The sequence below is a fragment of the Marmota monax genome, unplaced genomic scaffold, assembly GCF_021218885.2.
Source record: "Marmota monax isolate L192 unplaced genomic scaffold, Marmota_monax_Labrador192_F-V1.1 WCK01_AAM20220418_F8-fsc00008, whole genome shotgun sequence".
Lineage (NCBI taxonomy): Eukaryota > Metazoa > Chordata > Mammalia > Rodentia > Sciuridae > Marmota > Marmota monax.
In genome coordinates this window covers 25,282,998-25,304,392 of record NW_026694432.1, presented here as the reverse complement: position 1 = coordinate 25,304,392, position 21,395 = coordinate 25,282,998, and the positions used below count along the sequence as shown (strand labels likewise).

Below are 21,395 nucleotides of genomic sequence, written 5' to 3'. Positions count from 1 at the left end.
ACACCAGGCACACAGCTGTGCCCACTGTTTGCCCTTCTGTCCCCCGAGGCCCCACCCGGGCCAATGCTCCCAGGAGAATCCTCAGTGCTCTGATGTTCAGGACATCCAGACAGACTTCAAAGATGGCTGTTAGCCAGGCCAGGCATGCCTGACCATGGGCTGGCTGTCCAGGAGGGTCCTTTGGGCTCACCAGACTCCTCCCGTGGTGGCAAGCATCAGGGTTTCTCCACTGCTGAGCTGCACCTCAGCTGGCGGAACCTAGACCACCTCACAGCCAAAGAAGCCTTGAAGTCCCCAGTTTTCATTCTGTCCCAGCAGGGATCAGCTCCATCCTGGGAGGCCTCGGCTTAGCCATTTAACTCATTAACAAATAACAGGCAAACACAAGGCCGCAATGTTTAATTTGTGCTGTTCACATGGGATACTGCTTATCGCTAGTGTCAGCCCCCTGAGAGCACCCCTCCCCCCACACAGAGGAGGAGCAGGGGATGAATGTTCAAGGACACAGAAGGGAAATAAGAGCTGTGTGCACGATTCTTGGCCACTCAGAGGCAGGAAGGACACTCCCCAACTTCTCCTGCACTCACAGGCTCAGCACAGGGGCGTGAGGAGTGGAGGGTAACAGGGAACACGGTGCTGGGATTGTGCCCCGGCCCCAGGCGAGGGGTCGAGGGGCGGGCTTCAGAGGCCCAGAGCTCAGGGTGCCGGCTGGCTACTTTTCCTAGACAAAAGCAAGCAAAGAAGCTGCCACAAAGAAGCTGCAAGAGCTGGGGGCCAGGAGGGCTATGCCCTCGCTGCTTCCTTCAGCAGAGGCCTTTTGGGCTCACCCTTTGTCAGGCAATCCAGAGCTACCCAGGCCTGCCCAGCTGCAGCAGCTCCACATCAGGGCTAGAGGTCTGCGCTCTGTGTCCCGCCCTTGGTCAGTGAAGATACCAACAGGGCTGTCAGAGCAAAGGAGAGACACCTCTTGGCGTCTGCTGATCTGTGTCCCACTGTGTAGGCAGAAGCAGATGTGCTGACCTCACCCCCTCCTGCCCTGTCCACATGTGTGCACACATTTGGGAGGCAAGCAGGTGAGGGGAAAGACACAAGTGACCTGCCCAGCCTGACAATTTGAAGAAAGACCTTATCCCCAGTGGAAGCAAAAGGAAGAAAGCGAGGGCAGTCTCTGCAGGTAGGGCTCTGGAAGGCCCGGGGCTCAGCCTTTCCTCTCCGAGGTCTGCAGCAACCAAGAGTCACCAGAAAAGATCAGTGGCTTTGGTGCTGAGGTGACAGGATGCTTTATCATACACATACACACCCCCAGCAGGTTCCTAGGAAAAAATACCAGGCCTTGGCACCCACCAAGGGTGGGGCCCCTCTAGATGCTCTGGGGAGGTCAGAAAGGCTCTCTGCTGGTGGAGGTGTGGGTCTGGAGAGACTCCACTCAGTCACACCCGGAGGCAGAGCTACCCCTATGGCTGCTCTTCGAAAGGCCTCAAGAATGAATCCCCACTCGGGGAGGGCGGCTTCCAAGTGCAGCCAGGCGCTGCAGAACCGCTAGCTGTTATACAGGGGAATCACCCGGGTGATCTCCCGCCGACAGATGGGGCACCTCTTGGGCTCTGGCAAGGCACGGTAGCACTCACGACAGGAACAGACATGCCCACACTCCAGGAAGACGCAGGACTTGAAGCTGCTCAGACACACGACACAGGCACTCTTCAGACTCTCTCGGTCCTCGGGCGAAGCTTGACTCAGCAGCTGGGCCTCGTGTTCCCGGAATTCCTCCTGCAGCTGCTCTACGCGCAGGCGCTCCTGCCGCTGCAGATACTGTTTCCGGAGAATAAAGAAGAGGGTGACACACGTGGTGAAGCCAAACACCAGGGCCAGAACCTTCCAGAGTCTGACGCTTGACTCTTGCCTTTGCAGCAGGCTGTCAAAGTCCTGGCTGCTTAGGTAGTACTGCATGCCTTGCTTGGGGGGCTGCAGGCGCACGGAGTTGTTGTCTAGGACGAGTTCACCAACCCCCGTCAGGGTGGCCCCCACCTTCAGCATCTCTTCAGTCTCTTGGATGCCTTTCGGCCGTTCTCCACTGATGTAGTGGCCAATGACATCGGTGAAGGACTGGACGGAGGGGTGGAACTTCTCGTACACAGTCTCCAGGCCCAGGTCCACAGAGTCCAGGGGCTTCAGCACTCTTACAGCCACGGCCACGCCATCCTCATGAGGCACCAGATCAAAGGGCACAGTGTTGGTCCTCTGGTGAATGATCTTTGAACAGTCATTCCTAAAAGAATAAGAGGACTAAAGATGAAACCAAGAGCCAGATATCTAGGCAGTGGGAGATCACCTAAGTGGCAGCAGGACAGAATTCACTCTAACTAGGACTGCAACAGCAATCACTACTCTCTGACCTCATGATGTGAGGCTGCAGTGCCTAGGTCCTCAGGTGGGGTCAGTGGGCAGAAAGTACCAGCAGAGGTCCCTTTGCCACTGTCAGATAGACATCTGAGACAAAAGTTGCTAGAATCAGATGGAGAATTGGTACTCCATGTTAGGGCACAAAATTATTTTAACACTGAAGTCATTAATCTATAAATCAGTGGTCCTCAAACTTTAGAGTGCTTAAGAATCAACAGATTCCAGGTCCCTTCTAACCTGAAAATTCTGGTTTGGTAGGCCAGGATGTGGGCCCAAGAATCTGCATTGTAATAAGCTGCCTATGGGCTCTGACAGAGGTCCATGGAACACACAGTGGTATCGCCAGCATCACAGGCTGGTTTTCAACATACTCAGGAGATGCTGAAGACAGCAATCTCAGATCAAAAACTGTTAAAGATGGGGGTACCAGAACCCCAGCCTATGGACAGACCAGCTACGGTTTTCGATTGGTGTAGAAAAGGACACATACCAAAGGTGGGTTGTTCGATTCCACACCATCTTGTGCTCCTGAAGTGTCAGTCGCTGGATTACCCCCTTGCAGTTCTCAACAAACTGACTGTTCAGCGTTTCTTTAACAGATCGCACAGCTCCTAAACAGAAACAAATCATTTCATTTCTGAAGAACTGTTCTGCCCTCTCTTTCAGGTGATTCAGAATGTGGTTTCGGTCTCTTAATTAACCAAAGTGAATACATTTGTATTGTACCACCCTAAGGTACATCTTAGGAGCACTATGCTGAGCACCTTATCTGGGTCACATCATTTAAGTCTCACAACAACTCTACAAAGTAGGAATTAGTTTACAGATAAATAATCTCTACTATAATAAGAGATCAAAAAAGGTTTGAAAATTTTTCTCAAGGTCACAGGGCAATCACTCAGATCTTTCTAACCCCAAAGTACATTCAGACAATGAACCCCAACACCATAAAAGGCACTTAATGTCAGCCAAGACAATCTTTTTGTTTTTGCAGTAGTAGGGATTGAATCCAGGGCCTTGTGGGTGCTAGGCAAGTACTCTACACTGAGCCACACCCCCAGCCCAACCAAGATAATTATCAAACTTTTGGAAGAAGGAAGTTGTTTTCCATTTACCATTAAACAAACATACCTTCAATAACAGCATAAGGCACACATTTTCCTGGAGCTTCTGAAAGAATACTCTTTAAATCTTCACCCAAGTGGATTTTCTTAGCTCCCTAAACACACATACACACACACAAAAATTAAATTGGCCATTGAATACTAACATAGTCAACCAAACTTAAGGGCAAAAAAAGATCTTTTGTTTTTTTCATGTTGAGAGTAAAAAAAGCTGAGCAGAAAGAATACTACAGATAATTCGACTCCAAAAGCTGTCCCAGAGTTTCAACATGTAAAACAGGCTAGGAGCAGGGCTTCTGCTCTTTAGTCACTGCAGACTGAGGGTGCCACATACATTCTTTTTTCTATTTAACCAAAACCGATGCCCCTTTTAATTTGAACACATTTAATCTCTTCTTGACAACACAGTGCTGTTGTATAAAGCACATAGTAGAGGCTCAAAAAATGGTAGGTGTTAATTACCACCGTGCCTCTGTGAATGGATGCCCTGCACTCTGTTATAATAAAGAAGTGCCTTTGCTTTCTTCAGGCAAGTCTCTGTTAACTGGTGCCCAACAGTGGTCTGCTACTTTTTAATTTGTCTTTCTTCCCTCTCACAAACAAGCCTGCTGTTACTTCTGTTGCTGTCTTCCGCCAACAACCCCCAGTTCTCCCATCCCTGGTGTTCCCTTCTCCTGCCTTACTCTAAAACATTTCTTTGTCACTGTGTCATATCATCTGATCATGCGCTTTTGTTGGTCAAGCTGTACTAGAATGGAGTCTCTCCTGCTGCTGAGAATAGCGCCTGACACACAGCAAGTACCTGATATATATTTGACAAATAAATCAATGATTAAAGTATTTAGATACACCATTGTACTAGGCACTATGCTAAGCACTTCAAATGCATAAACCTATTAATGCTGGTGTTGTCCCCATACAGTAGGCATTATTACCTGCAATTTCAGAAAGGAAACCAAGGTGCTAGGCAAGTACTCTACACTGAGCCACACCCCCAGCCCAGCCAAGATAATTATCAAACTTTTGGAAAAAGGAAGTTGTAGCGACCTGTCTACTTTACAGTTAGTTAAAGAGAGAGAGAGAGAGAAAGAAAAAAAAAAATCCATCACAATGGACAATTAGAATTTTAAAGGGCAGAGCCCAGCATGGTGATGGTGCACACCTGTAATCCCAGCATCTTGGAAGGCTAAGGCAGGAGGATTGAGAGTTCAAAGCCAGCCTCAGCAACTTAGTGAGATTGTAAGCAACTCAAAGAGACCCTGTCTCAAAATAAAACATAAAAAAGGGCTGGGGATGTGGCTCAGTGGCCAAGTGACTCTGGGTTCAATCCCTGGTACAAAAAAAAAAAAAAAGAAGAAGAAGAAGAAAGAGAAAAAAAGAATTTTTAAAGGGTAGAAGGGTGGTGAATAAGTTCAGAAAGACATTGTGTTGATCAACCTCATCCCCAGTAACTCTGGGGAACTCAGCTGATCTGAATCTCAGTTTCCAAAACTGTTAAAGATGAGGGAAACATAATCTCATAGCATTTTTTTAAGTGGATTAGGTGAATTTCAAGGAGTGGAAGAATCCAGCCCAGGGGTGGGCAGATGGGAGTATACAATAATTATGCACTCCTATCACTATGAGAAACACAAAGGGTACAACAAACCCTACTCTGGAAGTTTCTTAATCCAACCCAGAAAAGAGAATCTAAAATATCAGGAGTCTCAATTCTTTTTCCAGGAGGGGCTATTTCATCCTTATAAAGAAACTAATTAGCAAAGCTTTTAAGATCACCTGGAGAGTTCATTCAAGATCCTCACCCCCAGCCAACTTGAAGCCAAATTGGTTTTGAAATCAGAAAGTGAAGTATCAGCTACACTTAGAGCCAACAGACTTAGCAGTAACTTGTTTATTTAATTAGATGAACAACGGGGCAGCTGGAACCTCACCAGGATGTCATTTGCACAGCAAATCCAATTACCTCACAAACTGGTTCATTCTAGATTCCTAAACTTTTTACCTGCAGGGATTTCCCACATTTGTTTCTAAGCTCTTAATGAAAACAATCTGGTGATAAAGAACTTATATTTGGAAATCTGCCCTTCATACAAATTAAATCTTTAGTAGTTGAATCGTGAAATTTCAAACAAAACAAATCCACTAACATTTATTGAGCAACTACCATTCTCAAACAGAACCTAGAAGGAAAAACCCTGTCTCTGACCTAGAGGTACACCTCTGTGGACCACACTGACAGTTCCATTAAAATAATGTGGTCAATCGGGGGAAAAAAATAATCCTACCCTAGGACTCAAAAGACCTAAGTTCAAAGGTAAATAGCGATGTGACCTATCCTCTGAATCTCAATTTCCCAATTTACAATGGCGGGGGGGGGGGGGGGGGGGGGGGGTGTTGTCATTTCATCTACCTCAGAAAACTACTATGCAGAAAAAATGAAAACAATGCTGTGTAAACTGTAAAATGCTGTTCAAAAAATGAGTTGAAAAAAATAAGTATAATATAAAAAGGGGAAATTTGTTGAAGCAAGGAGTTTGTTAAATAAATGGGTCTCGGTACTTGCAGTTCCCGGGTCTGAACTGCTGTCCCCATCTCCTCCTTGTATTCTGCTCAAATGTCACCTTGTCTAAAATAGCAAGCCCCCTTTCCTGCCTTAGTGCACAACACGTCTCCCGGGCTACACCACCTGTTTACCGTCTGTCCCGCTGTACCAGCATGGAATCTTCACGAGGACAGAGACTAGTCTTTGCTACTCACTGCCTGGCGCACGGTTCGAGAAACAGTTTCAGAACACAGTTAAAGAAGAGTCGTCCTGAGTAACGAGAGGGGCTTAAGGCTAAGGGGCGGAGCGGCCGTTGTCTCAGACCCGACTTCGCACCCCTGCTCCGCCGGCTGGGCTGGGGAACACCGTCCCGGCGCCGGCTTCCTCTTCTGCAAGCTTCCCACTGTGGGGTGGCCAAGGTGAGTTGTGGGTCCCCACGGCCGCGAGCAGACACGCCCGGCTGAGGCCAGGCCGGCCAGAGCACTGACCTTGAGCTCTTGGGCGACCCGGGCCTTCTGCCGGTACACAGAGTACAGGACGGCGGTGACGACGGAGCTCGTGCCCAGGAGGATGAACTGGCCCAGCGAGGGCCGCCCTCCGCTCTCCATGGCGGCGCTGAGTCGGGGCGCAGCCGGCGACACCGAGAACAGACCGTGAACCCCGCGCCCCACCTCCCGCACTCGGGACCGCACCCCCACACGGTACTTTCCGGACGGCCTTTTCCGGAAACTCCAGTCGGTCGCACGGCGATGACGTACATCAGAGCCGGAAGTGGAGGCGGGGCAAAGGGGGCCGGAAGGCGGGGTTGCCAGGGCGACCGCTGAGCTGCGGAGGCCTCGTGGGAAACCGACCTCCGCACCCCGGCGCCTGGAGAGGCTTTGCGAGGTCGAGAGACTTTTGCCGCTCAGAGGCCGTTTCCCTGCGACGCGCAGAGCACGGCCACGACTGGCGCGCCCGCCAGAGGCCTCGATCGCTCTGGTTTTCAGGGGTGACTGGGTGGGTTGATGGGTTGTTCGATGTTTCCGCCATTAGATTGGGAAGAAGGAAGAGAATCGTGCGTTAAGCACTTGGGAGTGTTTGCGTTTAAGCTTTGGGACAAACACCTTGCGAGCTGGATTGCATTCTGTCCTTAGACGGGAAAACAGGCCAGAGCTGTTAGCGGAAGTGCCCAAAGCAGTACTGCTAACGCGAGCTAACGAGGAATTCTCCTTTCCTCCGCTTCAAGACGGCAGATCAAATAGCCCCGTGATCCACTCTCACCGCATAAGAGCATGTTAAATTAAATAGTGATTAAATTATTAAACAATAAATAATTACAGCTCCGTTTATTGGGTGCCTATTATGTGTCTGGTACTGCGACAAAATTTAATCCCCACAACACGGCTGCAATGCAGATTACAGATGAGACTCAGGTGAAACGACTTCCTCAGTCATGTGGCTGACAAATGGGCTTCAAATCCAGGTGGTTATTAAGGGATTTATTATAATTATTATTGGTGTTGGGGATTGAACCCAGGGGCGCTCAGCCACTGAGCTACATCCTCAGCCCTTTTGTATATTTTGAGACAGGCTCACTAAATTGCTGAGGCTGGCTTTGAACTCCTGGTTCTCCTGCCTAAACCTCCCAAATCTCTGAGATTACAGGCGTGCAGCACCCCCACCCTCACCCCTGTGCCCAGCCCCGCATTCAGAGACTTGAGACTTTTCTGATCTCTAAGGCATCTCCTTTCTAAAACAATCAGAGATGCCCAAAATCTTATCCAAAACATCAACCTGTAAATTACGTATTCATTAAGCTATTTCCTAAAAGCTTATGCTTTAAATTATGGAAGATATGGGGATGTACCTGTTGGTCCAAATCAAGATTACATCTCAACATTGTTTTTAATAACAAAAGAATGAAAACAATCTAAATGTCATCAGTAGTCAAGTGGTTAAATAAATGTTTGAAAAAGAACATTGATATTTGCATGTCTAAGGAAGGATTCACAAGAAACTGGTATTCTGTTCATAGGAGGAAACTGGGTGGTTAGAGAACAGAGGTATTGTTTTTGTATCTTTTAAAAATATTCTTTATTGATGGATCTTTATTTTATTTGTATGTTATGTGGTGCTGAGAATCAAACCTAGTGCCTCATGCATGCTAGGCAAGCACGCTACCACTGAGCCACAACCCCAGCCTTTGTGTTTCTGTACCTTTAGAGTACAAATATATGGTCTATTTTGAATTAATAAAACTTAACACAAGTCAGTCACTCCACAACCAACCATTTCAGAGGACCTCCTGCAGGCAAGGCTCTGGGCCTTATTCATCCAGGTCCTTCTCTAGCTGTTTAGGGCCTGGTGGAGAGGCAGATAGGATCAGAGACAGATACGTTTTGACCCAGGCCCAGTGGAATTAAGGCGAGCAAAGTGCCACCAGTGGTGTATGCAGTAGGGGTGTTGTTATCTATTCTCAACAGGGAAGGGATTTGAATTCTATAAACATAATGAAGGTGGTGTGGCAGGCCAGGAAGGGTATAGGAAAGACTTTCAGGCAGAGGAAAAGAGTAGCAAAAGTGCAAAGCTGCCAAGGTGGCCAGGGTAGGTGTTATGGCAAGATTGTAATAAATCATAAAACAGGAGACAGAAACTTTATTCACCAGCTGGCCATCTGGATCCACCAGCTGGTGGGCCAAGGGGGAGGCCACAAGTCTACACCCTTCAACCCCCTCCAGGGGTTTGAGTACATTTTTTATAGCATAAGTAAAGCATGTCAGCACATTAATCATAAGTGGCTGTTGCTATGATTCAAGACCATAAACAAACATCATGCGATCTAAAATCAGAAGCAGAAGGGAAAGTGGGTCAAAACGACCCTAGTTGAGTACAAGTTAAAGAATGGTTCTAATATCTAGACAATATTCTCTGATAGGGTACATTGCCCAATAAAATGGGCACCAAAAAGAGAACGATTTTACATTGTATAAGAATTGTCATTTTGAATTGCGAAACATGCTATGCTAAGCAACTGTTGATGGGTGCAGAGGCAGGAGAAGCTTTCCCAGGGGAGAAGCATTTCTTACATGTCATGGAGTCTTGGGGCCAAACGGAGTCTGTTTGTTCATTGCCCATATAGCCTGACCCATAATATTGGTGGGGGCCAGGAGCATGTAATTGAAAAGGAGGGTTGAAGCCAGATCCTACAGGTCCCTCAATGCCAACCAAAACTTTAAATTTCATCATTTTGGGGATGCAATCCAATAAATCTTAAGGATGAGCAAGAGCATGATCTAATCGCTTTTTTTTTTTTAAATAATCAAAATTCCTGCATCCTTGGATCACAGCAAGGGAAAAACAAAAAAGAGGTCATAACATTGAAAACTGGGAAAGTGTCTCCACTGCAAATAGATCAAGGATTCTTGTTTTATCTTAGGCCATCTAGTTTTATTCTCCAGGCTCCTTGTTAAAAGAATCATCACTCTTAAATGAGACACTTTGATTTCAAGTAACTCTGCCATTTTGGGCCAAAGGCCAAAATCCTTCATTAGCCATGCTGAGCACATCCTACTGGGACAGTTTGAAATTTATAACCTGTGGGCCTTGTTAGGAACAGTGAGAGATGGGCAATTTCAGCTGTAGCCAGATGTCCCCAGGGAACCACTCCCAGCTTTGAATGGCGGTTCTCACTGCATCACAAGTTAAAGATGAGCTTGTCTGGAGAAAGTGAGGTAAGTTCCCAAGCCACCAGTCAGAGCTTTGAGCAGTGGGGAGCTGAGCTAGGAAAGAGGCCAGTAAGGACAACACCACCACCAGAAGCATGTCGCCTCAGACCTAAACTCACATTTCCCCTGGGAGCAACAGAAATTCCCTGCAAGTCATGGAGCATAGACCTCTTAGGCATTCACCAGGGTCGAGGGACCAAACAGATATGAAGGCAGGAATCTTCTACCTACCCAGACATTGCCAAACAGGTGTCACCAGAAACAGGAAGTAGAAAAGTTGTCAAAAATAGCATCCAGTTTCCATACAGAACTTTCCCTTGGGATAGCACCTATATAATCATCAAGAATTATCTAATATAGCCAAAATATTTTTCTATAGTTCTCGGGATTGAACTCAGGGCCTTGCAAATGCCAGGTAATTATACCACTGAGCTACTGGCCCAGACTGAACATATTTTTTTTTATGCATTTATTTTTATGTGGTGCTGAGGATCTAACTCAGGGCCTCACACATGCCAGGCAAGTGCTCTACCCCTGAGCTACAATTGCGGTCCTTTTAAATGAGCATTTATCCCATGCAATGTTCTCTCCCAGATACACAGTGGGACATAGGGACAATGTGCAGGATATGCTCTCTGACCTTGCAGAGGGAACCATGCACTGACTTTCTTACTTTCTTTCTTTTTTTCCCCTGATACCAGGGATTGAACCTAGGGGCACTTAACTACTGAGACACATCCCTAGTCTTTTTTTGTATTATATTTAGAAACAGGGTTTCATTGACTTGTTCAGGGCCTTGCTAAGTTGCTGAGGTTGGCTTTGAACTTGCGCTCCTCCTGCCTCAGCCTCCCAAACTGCTGGGATTATGGGCGTATACCACTATGCCAGGCAGACTTTTTTTCTTTTTGTAACTACTTAAACCTTACCTGTTTGTGAAAATTAAAAAAAAAAAATCTAACAAAACTTCATAAAATGGAACATGCCATAAAACAGATATATTTTTAAATTTTATTTTAAAAACACACCTATAAAGAAAAAAAGCAAAAAAAAAAAAAAAAAAAAAAAACAGCTAAAAGAAGCAGGAAATTACCAAGTAGATAGGCATCTAGATGACTTCGTCATGCAATTGGATCCCAGCCTTGACCATGAGCTACCTAACAGCCATGTCAAAAAGGAAATGTATTGGGGTACAATTTAAAAAGGTGGGACAAACACACAAAAGACTGTTTTCAAGGCAGTTTGTGAAAAGCCAAAAGAGGAGGGATTCAAGTTACCTGTTGGTCAGTTGATCTGCCATCCATCTGTGAAAATGCTGCTGTCAGAAGCTCTAGAAGAATGTAGGCTTTGAGGCATGGGGGGCGGGGGTGTCACTCCCAGTGGGTTTGCCTTCTCCATCTCCTTTGGACCCAGTTAGGGTCTATTTGCCATAGACTGGCCAAAGGTTCCAGCAAAAATGATGGAAGAAGATGTTGTAAAAAGAAAATTGGCCCCTGGTCTGGGGATGTAGGTCGGTGGTGGGGTGCTTGCCTGGGTTCAACCCCTAACACCACCAAAAAGGAAAACCTGGTCCCTGAGTGATGGGGTGGCCTCACCAGCTCCACAGACTACAGGAGAAGGGTCCCTGCTTTACCATAGAATTCCTCAATTGCTGCAGTTGTCACTTTTGGCCACAGGGAAGCGCCAAGAACACAAGATGCAGGTCTGCGCCTGTGAAACCATCACCACAATCAAGACAGGGAACATACCCATCACCCCCCACTCCCCCACCCCGGCCCATCCCCAGGCAACCACCAACCTGCTTTCTGTCTCTTTAGATGAGTTTGCATTTTCTAAAAGTTGACATACACGGAATCAGACAGCTTACGCTCTCTTCTCTAGCTTGGAATAGAACAATTTCACTCAGGATAATTACTTTGAGATTTGTCTTGTTGTCGCATGTATCAGTAACAGTCCATCCCCTCTTCATTGCCAAATAGTATTTCATTGTATATCCAATTTGTTTTATAGATTTTAACTGCTACAAATAAAGTTGCTATGAACATTCATGCAACCATGCACCAGTCTCTGGCTGATCATGTGCTTTTAGTTTTCTTGAATCAATTCCTAGGACTGGAGTGGCTAGATCATATGGTATAGATAGATAGGCTTAAGGTATTTTTCTTTGTTTGTTTTGTTGTCGTTGTTGTTTTGTACCAGAGATTGAGCCCACACCCGAGCCACACCTCCAGCCCTTTTTTATTTTTTGAGATGGGTCTCCCCAAGTTGTTTAGGGTCTAAGTTGCTGAGGCTGGCTTTGAACTTGTGATCCTCCTGCCTCAGCCTCCCAAGCTGCTGGGATCACAGGTTTAATTTTTAAGAAACTGCCAAACAGTTCCCAAAAGGACTGTGCCATTTTACATTTCCGACAATATATGAGAGTTTACCTACCAAAATTCCACATCTTAACGTTTGGCATGATCAGCCTTTTGATTTTAAACATGTTACAGCTGTGTAGTGGCATTTCTCCCGGTTTTACTTTGCATTTTTCTGAAGACTCATGATGCTGAGCACCTTCTATGTGCTATGTGCCACCCAGATAACTTTGTGGATTAAGTATGTGCTCAGATTCACCCGTTTTTTCCTTCCCGAGATGGGAGTCTTGTGATGCTGCTCCTGGGCTCAAGCAATCCTCCTGCCTCAGCCTCCCACGTAGCCAGGACTACAGGTGCACACCACCATGCCCAGCTTTTTTTTTTTTTTTTGCCCATTTTTTATTGGTTTGTTTTCTGATTACTGACAGTTATTTTTTTTAATATTTATTTTTAGTTGTAGTTGGACATGATATGTTTATTTTATTTATTTATAAGTGGTGCTGAGGATGAAACCCAGGGTCTCGCATGTGCTGGGTGAGCACTCTACCACTGAGCCACAAGCCCAGGCCATTTATTGACCGTTCTTTATGAATTTTGGATACAAGTCCTTTAACAAATATATGATCCGCCAATATTTTCTTCAAGTCTGTGGCTTGACCTTCCATTATCTAGATTGTCTTTTCAAGAACATAAGTTCTTGCTAGGCCCGATGGCACAGGCCTGTCATCCCAGCAGCTTGGGAGGCTGAGATAGGAGGATCACAAGTTCAAAGCCAGCCTCAGCAACAGCGAGGCCCTAAGCAACTCAGTAACATCCTGTCTGTAAATAAAATACAAAATGGGGCTGGGGATGTGGCTCAGTGGTTGAGTGCCCCTGAGTTCTATCCCTGATACTGCACCCCCCCCTCACCAAAAAAGGAACATAAGTTATTAGTTTTTATGAAGTCCAACTCATCCATTGTTTTCTTCTATGGAAGAAAACATGCTTTTGATGTGGCACCAAAGAAATCTTTGCCTAAATTAAAGTCACCAAGATTTTCTCCTATGTTTTCTTCTAAAAGTTTTAGGTTCAGGTTTGACATTTAGGTCTTGTCATGTCCATGGCGGTGACTTAGGAACAAAGCACCAAGCAGCCCCACAGGCATGAAAGAAGATCAATCAAGCGCCAAAGGAACCGCCTGTCAATCAGCGGGATCTCCTGATCAATCCTGGATTTCAGCCAGTTCCTCTGACCAACTCCAGCAGGACAAGGGACTCTAAAGACACTTTTCCTGTCCCAAGCCCTTCCCTTCCTGCCTAAGCCCCCAAAATCCCAGTCGGGTCGAGCCCCCACAGGGTTTCTCCTCAGACCTCCTCCTGTCCACTCTGTTGGTCTGATCGAGTTCCATCTGGGAGTGAGTCTCAATAAAGCCTCATTCGGTGGCCTTTTTAAATCTTTTTAAATCAATCTCTTGGTTGCCGCCTTGCCTGACCTTACAGGTCTATGATGCATCATTCAGTTAATTTTTGCATTCAGAGGGCCCGGCACTGTGTGACATTTCATGACTTTTCCACTTCATTCCTGAAAACGAGTTCTGGACTATTCCCAACCCCATTTTATAGATGCAGAAACTGAGACTCAGCCAGGTGGAGTAGCAGGATTTAACTGACTCCTTCTTTCTCCAGAACTGACTTTCATTTAGTTTTAGTTATTTAGCTTTATTTTGGCACCAGTCATGGTTGTGCACACCTGTAATCCCAGCAGCTCAGGAGGCTCATGCAGGAGCATCACAAGTCTGAGGCCAGCCTTAGGAATTTAGCAGGCCCTAAATAACTTAGCAAGACCCTATCTCAAAAATAAAAGATAAAAAAGGCTGGGGATGTTGCTCAGTGATTAAGCGCTCCAGAGTTCAATCCCCAATACCCAGAAAAACAAACTTGGTGTTTCCTTCCATGAATCACACCCCTCACTATTATTCAAATATTTGGTCAATGACAGTCCATTTGGGGAAATGATCTGGAAGCTAGGATTCCTGGATTCTAACCTAGGCTCACAGATCAGTCCACCCCTGGGAAAAACATAAATTCCTTGTAAAATAATCTCTAAGGGTGCTTTATATCTGCATTCCACTACCCCGAGGATTTCTGAGAACATTGTTGGATCATTGCTGCAATTGACATTTTTAGCCACAGGGAGGCGTCAAGAGCACAAGATGCAGAAGGCAAAGCAAGAGAGGAAGGTCCCGGGCCTGGGGAAGATGCAGAAGGGAGGGCAAGGAAGGCCCAGAGATTCAAGGGCCCATCAAGCCTCAGCTTGCTACTTGCCAGCAGGCACTGGGACCATACCTCCTACTACGTTCACCTCCAGCCTCTCGTGGGAAGAGCGCAGGTGAATTAGGACAGGATGGGATCGGTGCCCTGAGTCCGAGATTAGGACTACTGCTCACTCACCAGGTCATAGCCAGGTCACGCCTGCCTGATTCTCAGGCAGTAGGTGATGTCCCCCTACTTTCAGCCAGGAGTCCAGTCCAGTTCTAGCCCAGCTGCCTGGAGAACTGGAGAACCACATTCTCCCGTCTGTGCGCCAGACAGACCTCTTCAACCCTGCGAGCCTTCGCTTCCTCAGCTAGGACAGGGGCGAGCCCAGAGAAGCTGACGTTGGCGAAGTGCTGCCTGCAGCCCAGGGATTCTGCTTCTGCTTCTCATTTGTATCCTTGGTCTCTGAAATGGAGGCAGAGAAGTTGATGGATTTGAGTGACTCTTGTTTTTTCAACCAGATGAATCTGTTCGACATCGTTTGTTTACAATTGTAGAATTTTTCAGGAAAAAAAAAATTACTGTAGTTAGGAACCAATCAAAAGTTTAATAATAAAATAAAGCTACATGGCTAAATGGCAAATGAGTCACGCAAGGGCAATAAGATAAATGTCAGAGGGGGAAATGTCACCACAGGCTGCTCTGGTTAGGCAATGACAACAGCAGGAATATTTGCTGAACACCTACTATGTGCCAGTCACTGGCAAGCTTCTCACATACAGAATTATCAGCCTTTGACTAGAAAGGACTTTGGGGTCCTGCTATATATTGTAATTATGTATAAACCACTATACTGCCGAGTGTGGCTGCACACACCTATAATTCCAGCAGCACAGGAGGCTGAGATAAGGAGAATCGCAAGTTTAAGGCCGGCCTCAATGACTTACCTAGATCCTAAGCAACCCAGTGAGACCCTATCTTTAAATAAAATACAAAATAGGGCTGGGGATGTGGCTCAGTGGTCAAGTGCCCCTGAGTTCAATCCCTGGAACCAAAAAAAAAAAAAAGTGTTGGGAATGTAGCTCAGTGGTAAAGTGCCTCTGGTTCAATCTTTAGTTTTATTTATATTATATATGTAAATATTTATATTATATATAAGTATATAAAATATTATATATATATATATATATATATATATATATATATATATGCGCGTTATTCTTCATTTAGGATTCATCTCTTCTGTTAAACTCTAAGCTGAATGGGCCCAGGGACTATATCTATTTGGGTTGTTTTAAATTTCTACTTATTTAGAGACAGGACCTTGCTATGTTGTCCAGGTTGACCTCAGACTCCTGGGTTTAAGCCACCCTCCTGTCTCCTGGGAGCTGGACTGCAGGTGCCCACTCCTGCACCCAGCCCTCGTATCTGTTGTTAATTGTCAGTGTTTCACTAGGAACCTCTATAGTAGGTGCTCAATAAGTATCTGTTGAATAAATGATGAGAACTTAATTAAAACTCACCCCCAGCAGATGAAATCCTTCTACACTGACTCAGAGAGAGTACCGCTGCCTCTGCTGGAACACTGCCCTTGGCGAAGAACTCACTACCTCAGGAGGAATCTGTGCTCAACCGTCTTGGATCTCTGACACTTCAGCTCCTTCGTCTGGGTCCTGCCATTCAGAGCCTCGGTCCATCCTGAGGAAGACTGGACAAAGAGCCCGTCTGCACACCTCAGGTACCTTCCTTTGTGTACTGCCAACCAAGCACCCACCTAACTCTGACAGAGGAAGTAAGGAAATAGTATGGTGGCTGCAAAGGGCCAGGTCAAGCTAAGAGCTATTCCTCAAGATGGGGGGAAGCCGTCTTGTGGTATGGAATGGAACCTGAAGAGAAAGCAGACCACAGGTCCTGGAGAGAAAGGGATAAATTTAGGGTGCTCTGCAGGACCCCATAGTACAATGAGCCAGAACCTGGACTGGGCCCCAGCAGATGGGATGGTCAGGCCCCATTGCCAGGGTTGGTTTAGCAAGGGGCATGTGGCTCAGAGTGTCCAATGGGAGGGGAAGTCAGTCGAGGAGCTTCAGGGAAGTCCTAAGACGTATGGGCTAGAAGAGACAGTCCCTTTCCTGCCTCAGGCCAGTGTGTCTGAATTCTGAATATGTGACATCTCGTTGTCACCAAGACCAGTACACAGAGGAGGGCAAAGCCAAGAGAACCAGAAAGAAGTGGAGCTGGGGCCTTGACCATGCAACCCTGATGGAAGAGAATTTCTTTTCCCTGATATTTTGGGACTTCCAAATGTCCTGGGAGTTGAGTCTCATGGACAGCTACAGGCCACATAACCATCCCTGAGACCAGGAGAGGGAAAATGCCAACTAGCCAAGAATAGGTAACACCAGCACTCTTAAATATGCTTCAGACAAAGGTCAGAAATCAGGGGTGTTGTTTGGTTCAATTCAATATACATTTATCAAGTGCCTTCTATGGGACCAGAACTGTTCTAGGTGCTGGTATCAAGGAGAATGGAGTTCTTGGCATTCATCCCACCAACCCTAAGATGAGGCAGCAACTGGAGCCCGGAGAAGGCTACAATGACATATGTGTGACTCAGTGACAACCAACACAAACCACACTTTCTAAAGAAGAGCTTGTGTTGTAGCCACAACAGATGTTGGCGTGTGAACTGGGCCTGTTTCCTTTCTTAGCCTAGAAACCCACAGATCTGATCCAGTTGTCTGTGTTCTTCAAGGAAAGGCTCCTAACATTTAGATTCATTTGCTGGTGTGGATCAACTAATGTAGTTTTTTGTTTTGTTTCGGTTTTTTTGTACCAGGGATCCAAGGCAGGAGTACTTAATCACTGAACTACATCTCCAACCCTTTTTATTTATTTTATTTATTATTATTATTATTATTATTATTATTATTATTATTATTATTACTGGGTACCTGGGATTGAATCCAGGGGCACTTCACCACTAAACCACAATCCCCCTCCCCCAGCCCTTTTTTATATTTTATTTAGAGACAGAGTCTCACCGAGTTGCTTAGGACTTCACTAATTTGCTGAGGCTGGCTTTGAACTCGAGATCCTCCAGCCTCAGCCTCCAGAGCTACTGGGATTGCAGGCGTGGGCCACCGCACCTGGCCCCTTTGTATATTTTTATTTTGAGATATCCTCTTATTAAGTTACTTAGGACCTTGCTGAGTTGCTGAGGCTGGCTTTCAACTGGGGATCTTCCTGCCTTGGCCTCCCGAGCTGCTGGGATTACAAGCACACACACCCACTTAGATCAACTAATACAGTTTTAAACCTGCAATTACAAAATGCAAATAGAGCTGGGGGCTGGAGTTGTGGCTCAGCGGTGGAGCGTTCCTCTAACACGTGGGAGCCCTGGGTTCGATCCTCAGCACCACGTAAAAATAAAGGTATGGTGTTCAACCACAACTAAGATAAAATATTTTTTTTAAAAATGCAAATAGTTATATTATCCAAGAATGCACGTGTTAAAAGTCACTGAAACTCGATTTAGGGTCAAGGCTAAAGGGAGGATAGTGAAGAGCCCAGGGCACAAAATTTAAGGAGGTGCCATCCTCCATGGCTCAACAGTCCACCCAGAAGAGGCAGCATCGAAGCCCGCCTCCAATGAACGAGGACCCAGGACTCAAAGGAGTGTTTTTTCTTCCCTTTCTTCTTCCTTTCTCCTCCCTCTCTCTCCTCTTTTTCCTGCCTGTTGCTCTGGCCTTCCTACATCGTTAAGTGCCTCTCTCTTTACCAATCAGATCACAGTTGCCAACGGCACCAGGTTAAGCTTCTCATGCTGCAAGCAGAACTGGGGGTGGGCGGGGACTGGGGGAAAGGCATCCATTGGCTTTCCTGGGTCACATGCTCATGTCTGGACCAATCACCGTGGCCAAGAGGTGGGCTAATAAGCTTGCCGGGTCCTCAACCTCTGTCTGTGGCCCAGGGGCTGGAGACCAGAAGAGGGGACTGAGGGTCAGATCAAAAAGCCTCTTTGTATCTTAAGTCTAAAACTAGCCCTCTCTTATTTTTCTATTGAAGCTATTTTTAATATGGCTGTTAGGACAGTTTTATTTCGATTTTTAAAAAAATGTGTCTCAGTTCGGTCACAGCTTTGGGATCATAGGGGATTAGCTGCTGTCATATTCAAAATAATAATGCATTTATTGGGGGCAAATTTAATTTTCTTTGTCTTCTTCAAAACCAACTGCAGGAATGCCTACAAGATCAAGTTTACCTAAAACACCTTTGCTGGGGGTGTAGCTCAGTGGCAGAGCCCTGGGTTCTGGGTTCCTCCCCAGCACTAGGGGAGAACAAAAACCATACCCCTACTGAAACTTGATTCCTTGGGCCATGGAAGGTCCTTGCTGTGCCTAACAATACAGGTAGATCTCTGTGCTGGTTCTGAGCATCACTATAAGACGTCCTGCCACCTCCAGGGCCCTTTCTCCAGATGCACCTCCAGTCCGGGCTCCACTGGTTTACAGTGCCACAGTCTGACCCTTTAGAATCAAATTGATGGAAGATTCTACCTAAATCTTTGTTAAAGACACTACTTGAGCCAGCGTTGGTGGCACAGGCCTGTAATCCCAGCGACTGGGGAGGCTGAGGCAGGAAGATCACAAGTTCAAAGCCAGCTTGAGCAACTTAGCAAGGTCCTAAGTAACTTAGTGAGACCCTGTCTCAAAAATAAAAAAAGGGCTGGGGGTGTAGCTGAGTGGTAGAGCATCCCTGTACACACAAAAAAAGACACTACTGGGTAATCCCTATAGTGCTTCATTATTGCTTGTAGAGACCTCTTTTTCCTTCTTGGATTTTTTTATTATTATTATTTTAAGATGTTGATGGATCTTTATTTTATTCATTTATTTATATGTGGTGCCAAGAATTGAACCCAGTGCCTCACACATGCTAGGCAAGCGCTCTACCACTGAGCCACAACCCCACCCTCTCCTTCTTGAATTTTAAGACAGAATTAGCACCAAAGTCTCTGTGTGTGCAATGGATGTGGAAACAATTGTTCTTAAGTAACAGTTTGAGAACCTGAGGTTTCTTTAAAAGGAAACTAGTGTCAGAAGATTAGATTCTACCCAGGGGCAGGCAGAGACTAAAAAGATAAATTAGAGCCAGATCATGAAGGTATTTATTTTTTTATTTTTGTTTTGTTTTTGTACCAAGGATTGAACCCAGGGGCACTTAACTACTGGCCACATGCCCAGCCCTTTTTATATTTTATTTAGAGACAGGGTCTCACTAAGTTGCTTAAGGCCTCACTAAGTTGCTGACGCTGGCTTTGAACTTTCAATCCTCCTGCCTCAATCCGCCCCTGCCCCCAAGCCACTGGGATTATAGGCATGAACCACTGTGACCAGCTATCGAGGTCTTTTTTTTTCCCTTTCGGGGGGTGCTGGGGATTCAATTCAGGGCCTCACACATGCTAGGCAAGAGCCTTTACCACTAGGCCACATCTCCAGCCCCCCCCCCCCCCGTGGGGGTCTGCTAATTCATTATTTTAAGAAATTTGCATCAAACGCCAGGAAATGTGGAAATTGGCTTCTGTTCTGTATGCTGCAAGGATTTCTTGAGTGGAGATGTGTCAGAGTAAGAGAAACTGCTCTGAGAAGCCACTACACCGCGGGTGATCCTGGAAAAGCGACAAGGAGCCCACCTACTGGAGAGGATGCTGAGCGCACGCTCCATTGCCACCCACGATGGCATCACTTGGGCCATGGAACCCAAGACCTCAAGGGCTCCTCTGTCATCTCACACCCCTCACCCCCATCCTCACCCCCTGCTCTTTTCCAGGCAGACCCACCTAAGGCCCAAAGGTGAGGATCTGCTCCTCCCAGTCCGTGGCCACCAATTAGCTACCTTTGAGTCTCTGTTTTCCCATTTGCTCAATGTTTACCAGGTACAAATAACTCGCAAAAACATCCGCATTGAGAAAACTTTGTGTCAAATATAGCTAATAACTGTTGAGTGCTTCTGTGCCAAATCCTTCCCTATGCAGCATATCTTTGTGATAATCTGTGGCAGAGACAGGTACTTGTACCCCAGTATTTGTTCTATGCCTTTTTTCCTAATAATAAAATCTCCAATTTTGGTGTGGGCACATAAAAACTATATTTCCCCTCCCTACGAAGATTTAACCATGTGACTAAATTCTGGCCAAAGAGAAGGAGAGGAAAGTATGAAAGTGAACCAGGGAATGTTTTAGAGGGAGAGTCACAACTTCCTTCATTTCTTTCTTTCTTCCTGCTGCCTAGAATGCAGTCAAGACAACTGGAGCTTCAACAGCCAGCTTGGACCAGGAGGTAGTTGCTAGGTGTTAAGGATGGCAGAGCAACAGGAGAAAAGAAACCTGCTTCCCCAGAGGCTGTGAAGCCACCTTTGACCTCCCACATTTATTACAGTGAAATTATTATTATTATTATTATTATTTTGCCACTGTTGTTCCCAAATGAACTTCATCTCAACTACTAATCCCAACTCCTCTGCACTAGCTGTCCTTATTTGTCCACTTTGCTTCCTTATTTTTCTCCAGAGCACTTACTACTATCTAAAGTACTGTATTTGAAAAATCCGAGCCGGGCGCAGTGGCACATGCCTGTAATCCCAGTGGCTTGGGAGGCTGAGGCAGGAGGATCGAGAGTTCAAAGCCAGCCTCCTCCAAAGAGAGGTGCTTAGCAACTCAGTGAGATGCTGTGTCTAAATAAAATACAAAATAGGGCTGGGGATGTGTCTGAGTGGTCAAGTGCCCCTAAGTTCAATCCTCCATACCAAAAATAAATAAATAAATAAAATCCACATTTTTATTACTAGTCTTCTCCAGTAAGGTAAGCCCGTGAGGGCAGGGGTTTTGTGAATTTTGGCCTCATGCCACATCCTCAGTTCTTTAATAGTGCCTGACACAAAGTAGATGCTTAGTACATATTTGTTGAATGGATGAATTTAAGGCAGGGGATATTATGATCTTACTGATGAGGATGCAGAGGCTCAGAGAGGACCAGATG

At 46.0% G+C, this 21,395-nt stretch overlaps 1 protein-coding gene across 1 annotated transcript; it reads right to left on the bottom strand.

Moving 5' to 3' along the window:
* Positions 1-384: 384 nt before the first annotated feature.
* Mul1 (mitochondrial E3 ubiquitin protein ligase 1) lies at positions 385-6,805 on the bottom strand. The gene is made up of 4 exons (XM_046468685.2): positions 6,558-6,805; positions 3,535-3,622; positions 2,894-3,014; positions 385-2,269 (listed from the first exon to the last, which is right to left on the bottom strand). Exons 1-4 carry the CDS (start codon positions 6,675-6,677, stop codon positions 1,540-1,542), a joined length of 1,059 nt encoding a protein of 352 aa, XP_046324641.1. The 5' UTR covers positions 6,678-6,805; the 3' UTR covers positions 385-1,539.
* Positions 6,806-21,395: the final 14,590 nt, after the last annotated feature.

What these genes read in the sequence shown, in the direction of transcription:
- Mul1 (XM_046468685.2), bottom strand. Translation starts at nt 6,677, where the DNA reads ATGGAGAGCGGAGGGCGGCCCTCGCTGGGCCAGTTCATCCTCCTGGGC. An exon ending in GCCTTATGCTGTTATTGAAG is followed by an intron (nt 3,015 to 3,534) that starts GTATGTTTGTTT and finishes GTTTCTGTTTAG; the next exon opens with GAGCTGTGCGATCTGTTAAA. An exon ending in AATCGAACAACCCACCTTTG is followed by an intron (nt 2,270 to 2,893) that starts GTATGTGTCCTT and finishes TTATTCTTTTAG; the next exon opens with GAATGACTGTTCAAAGATCA.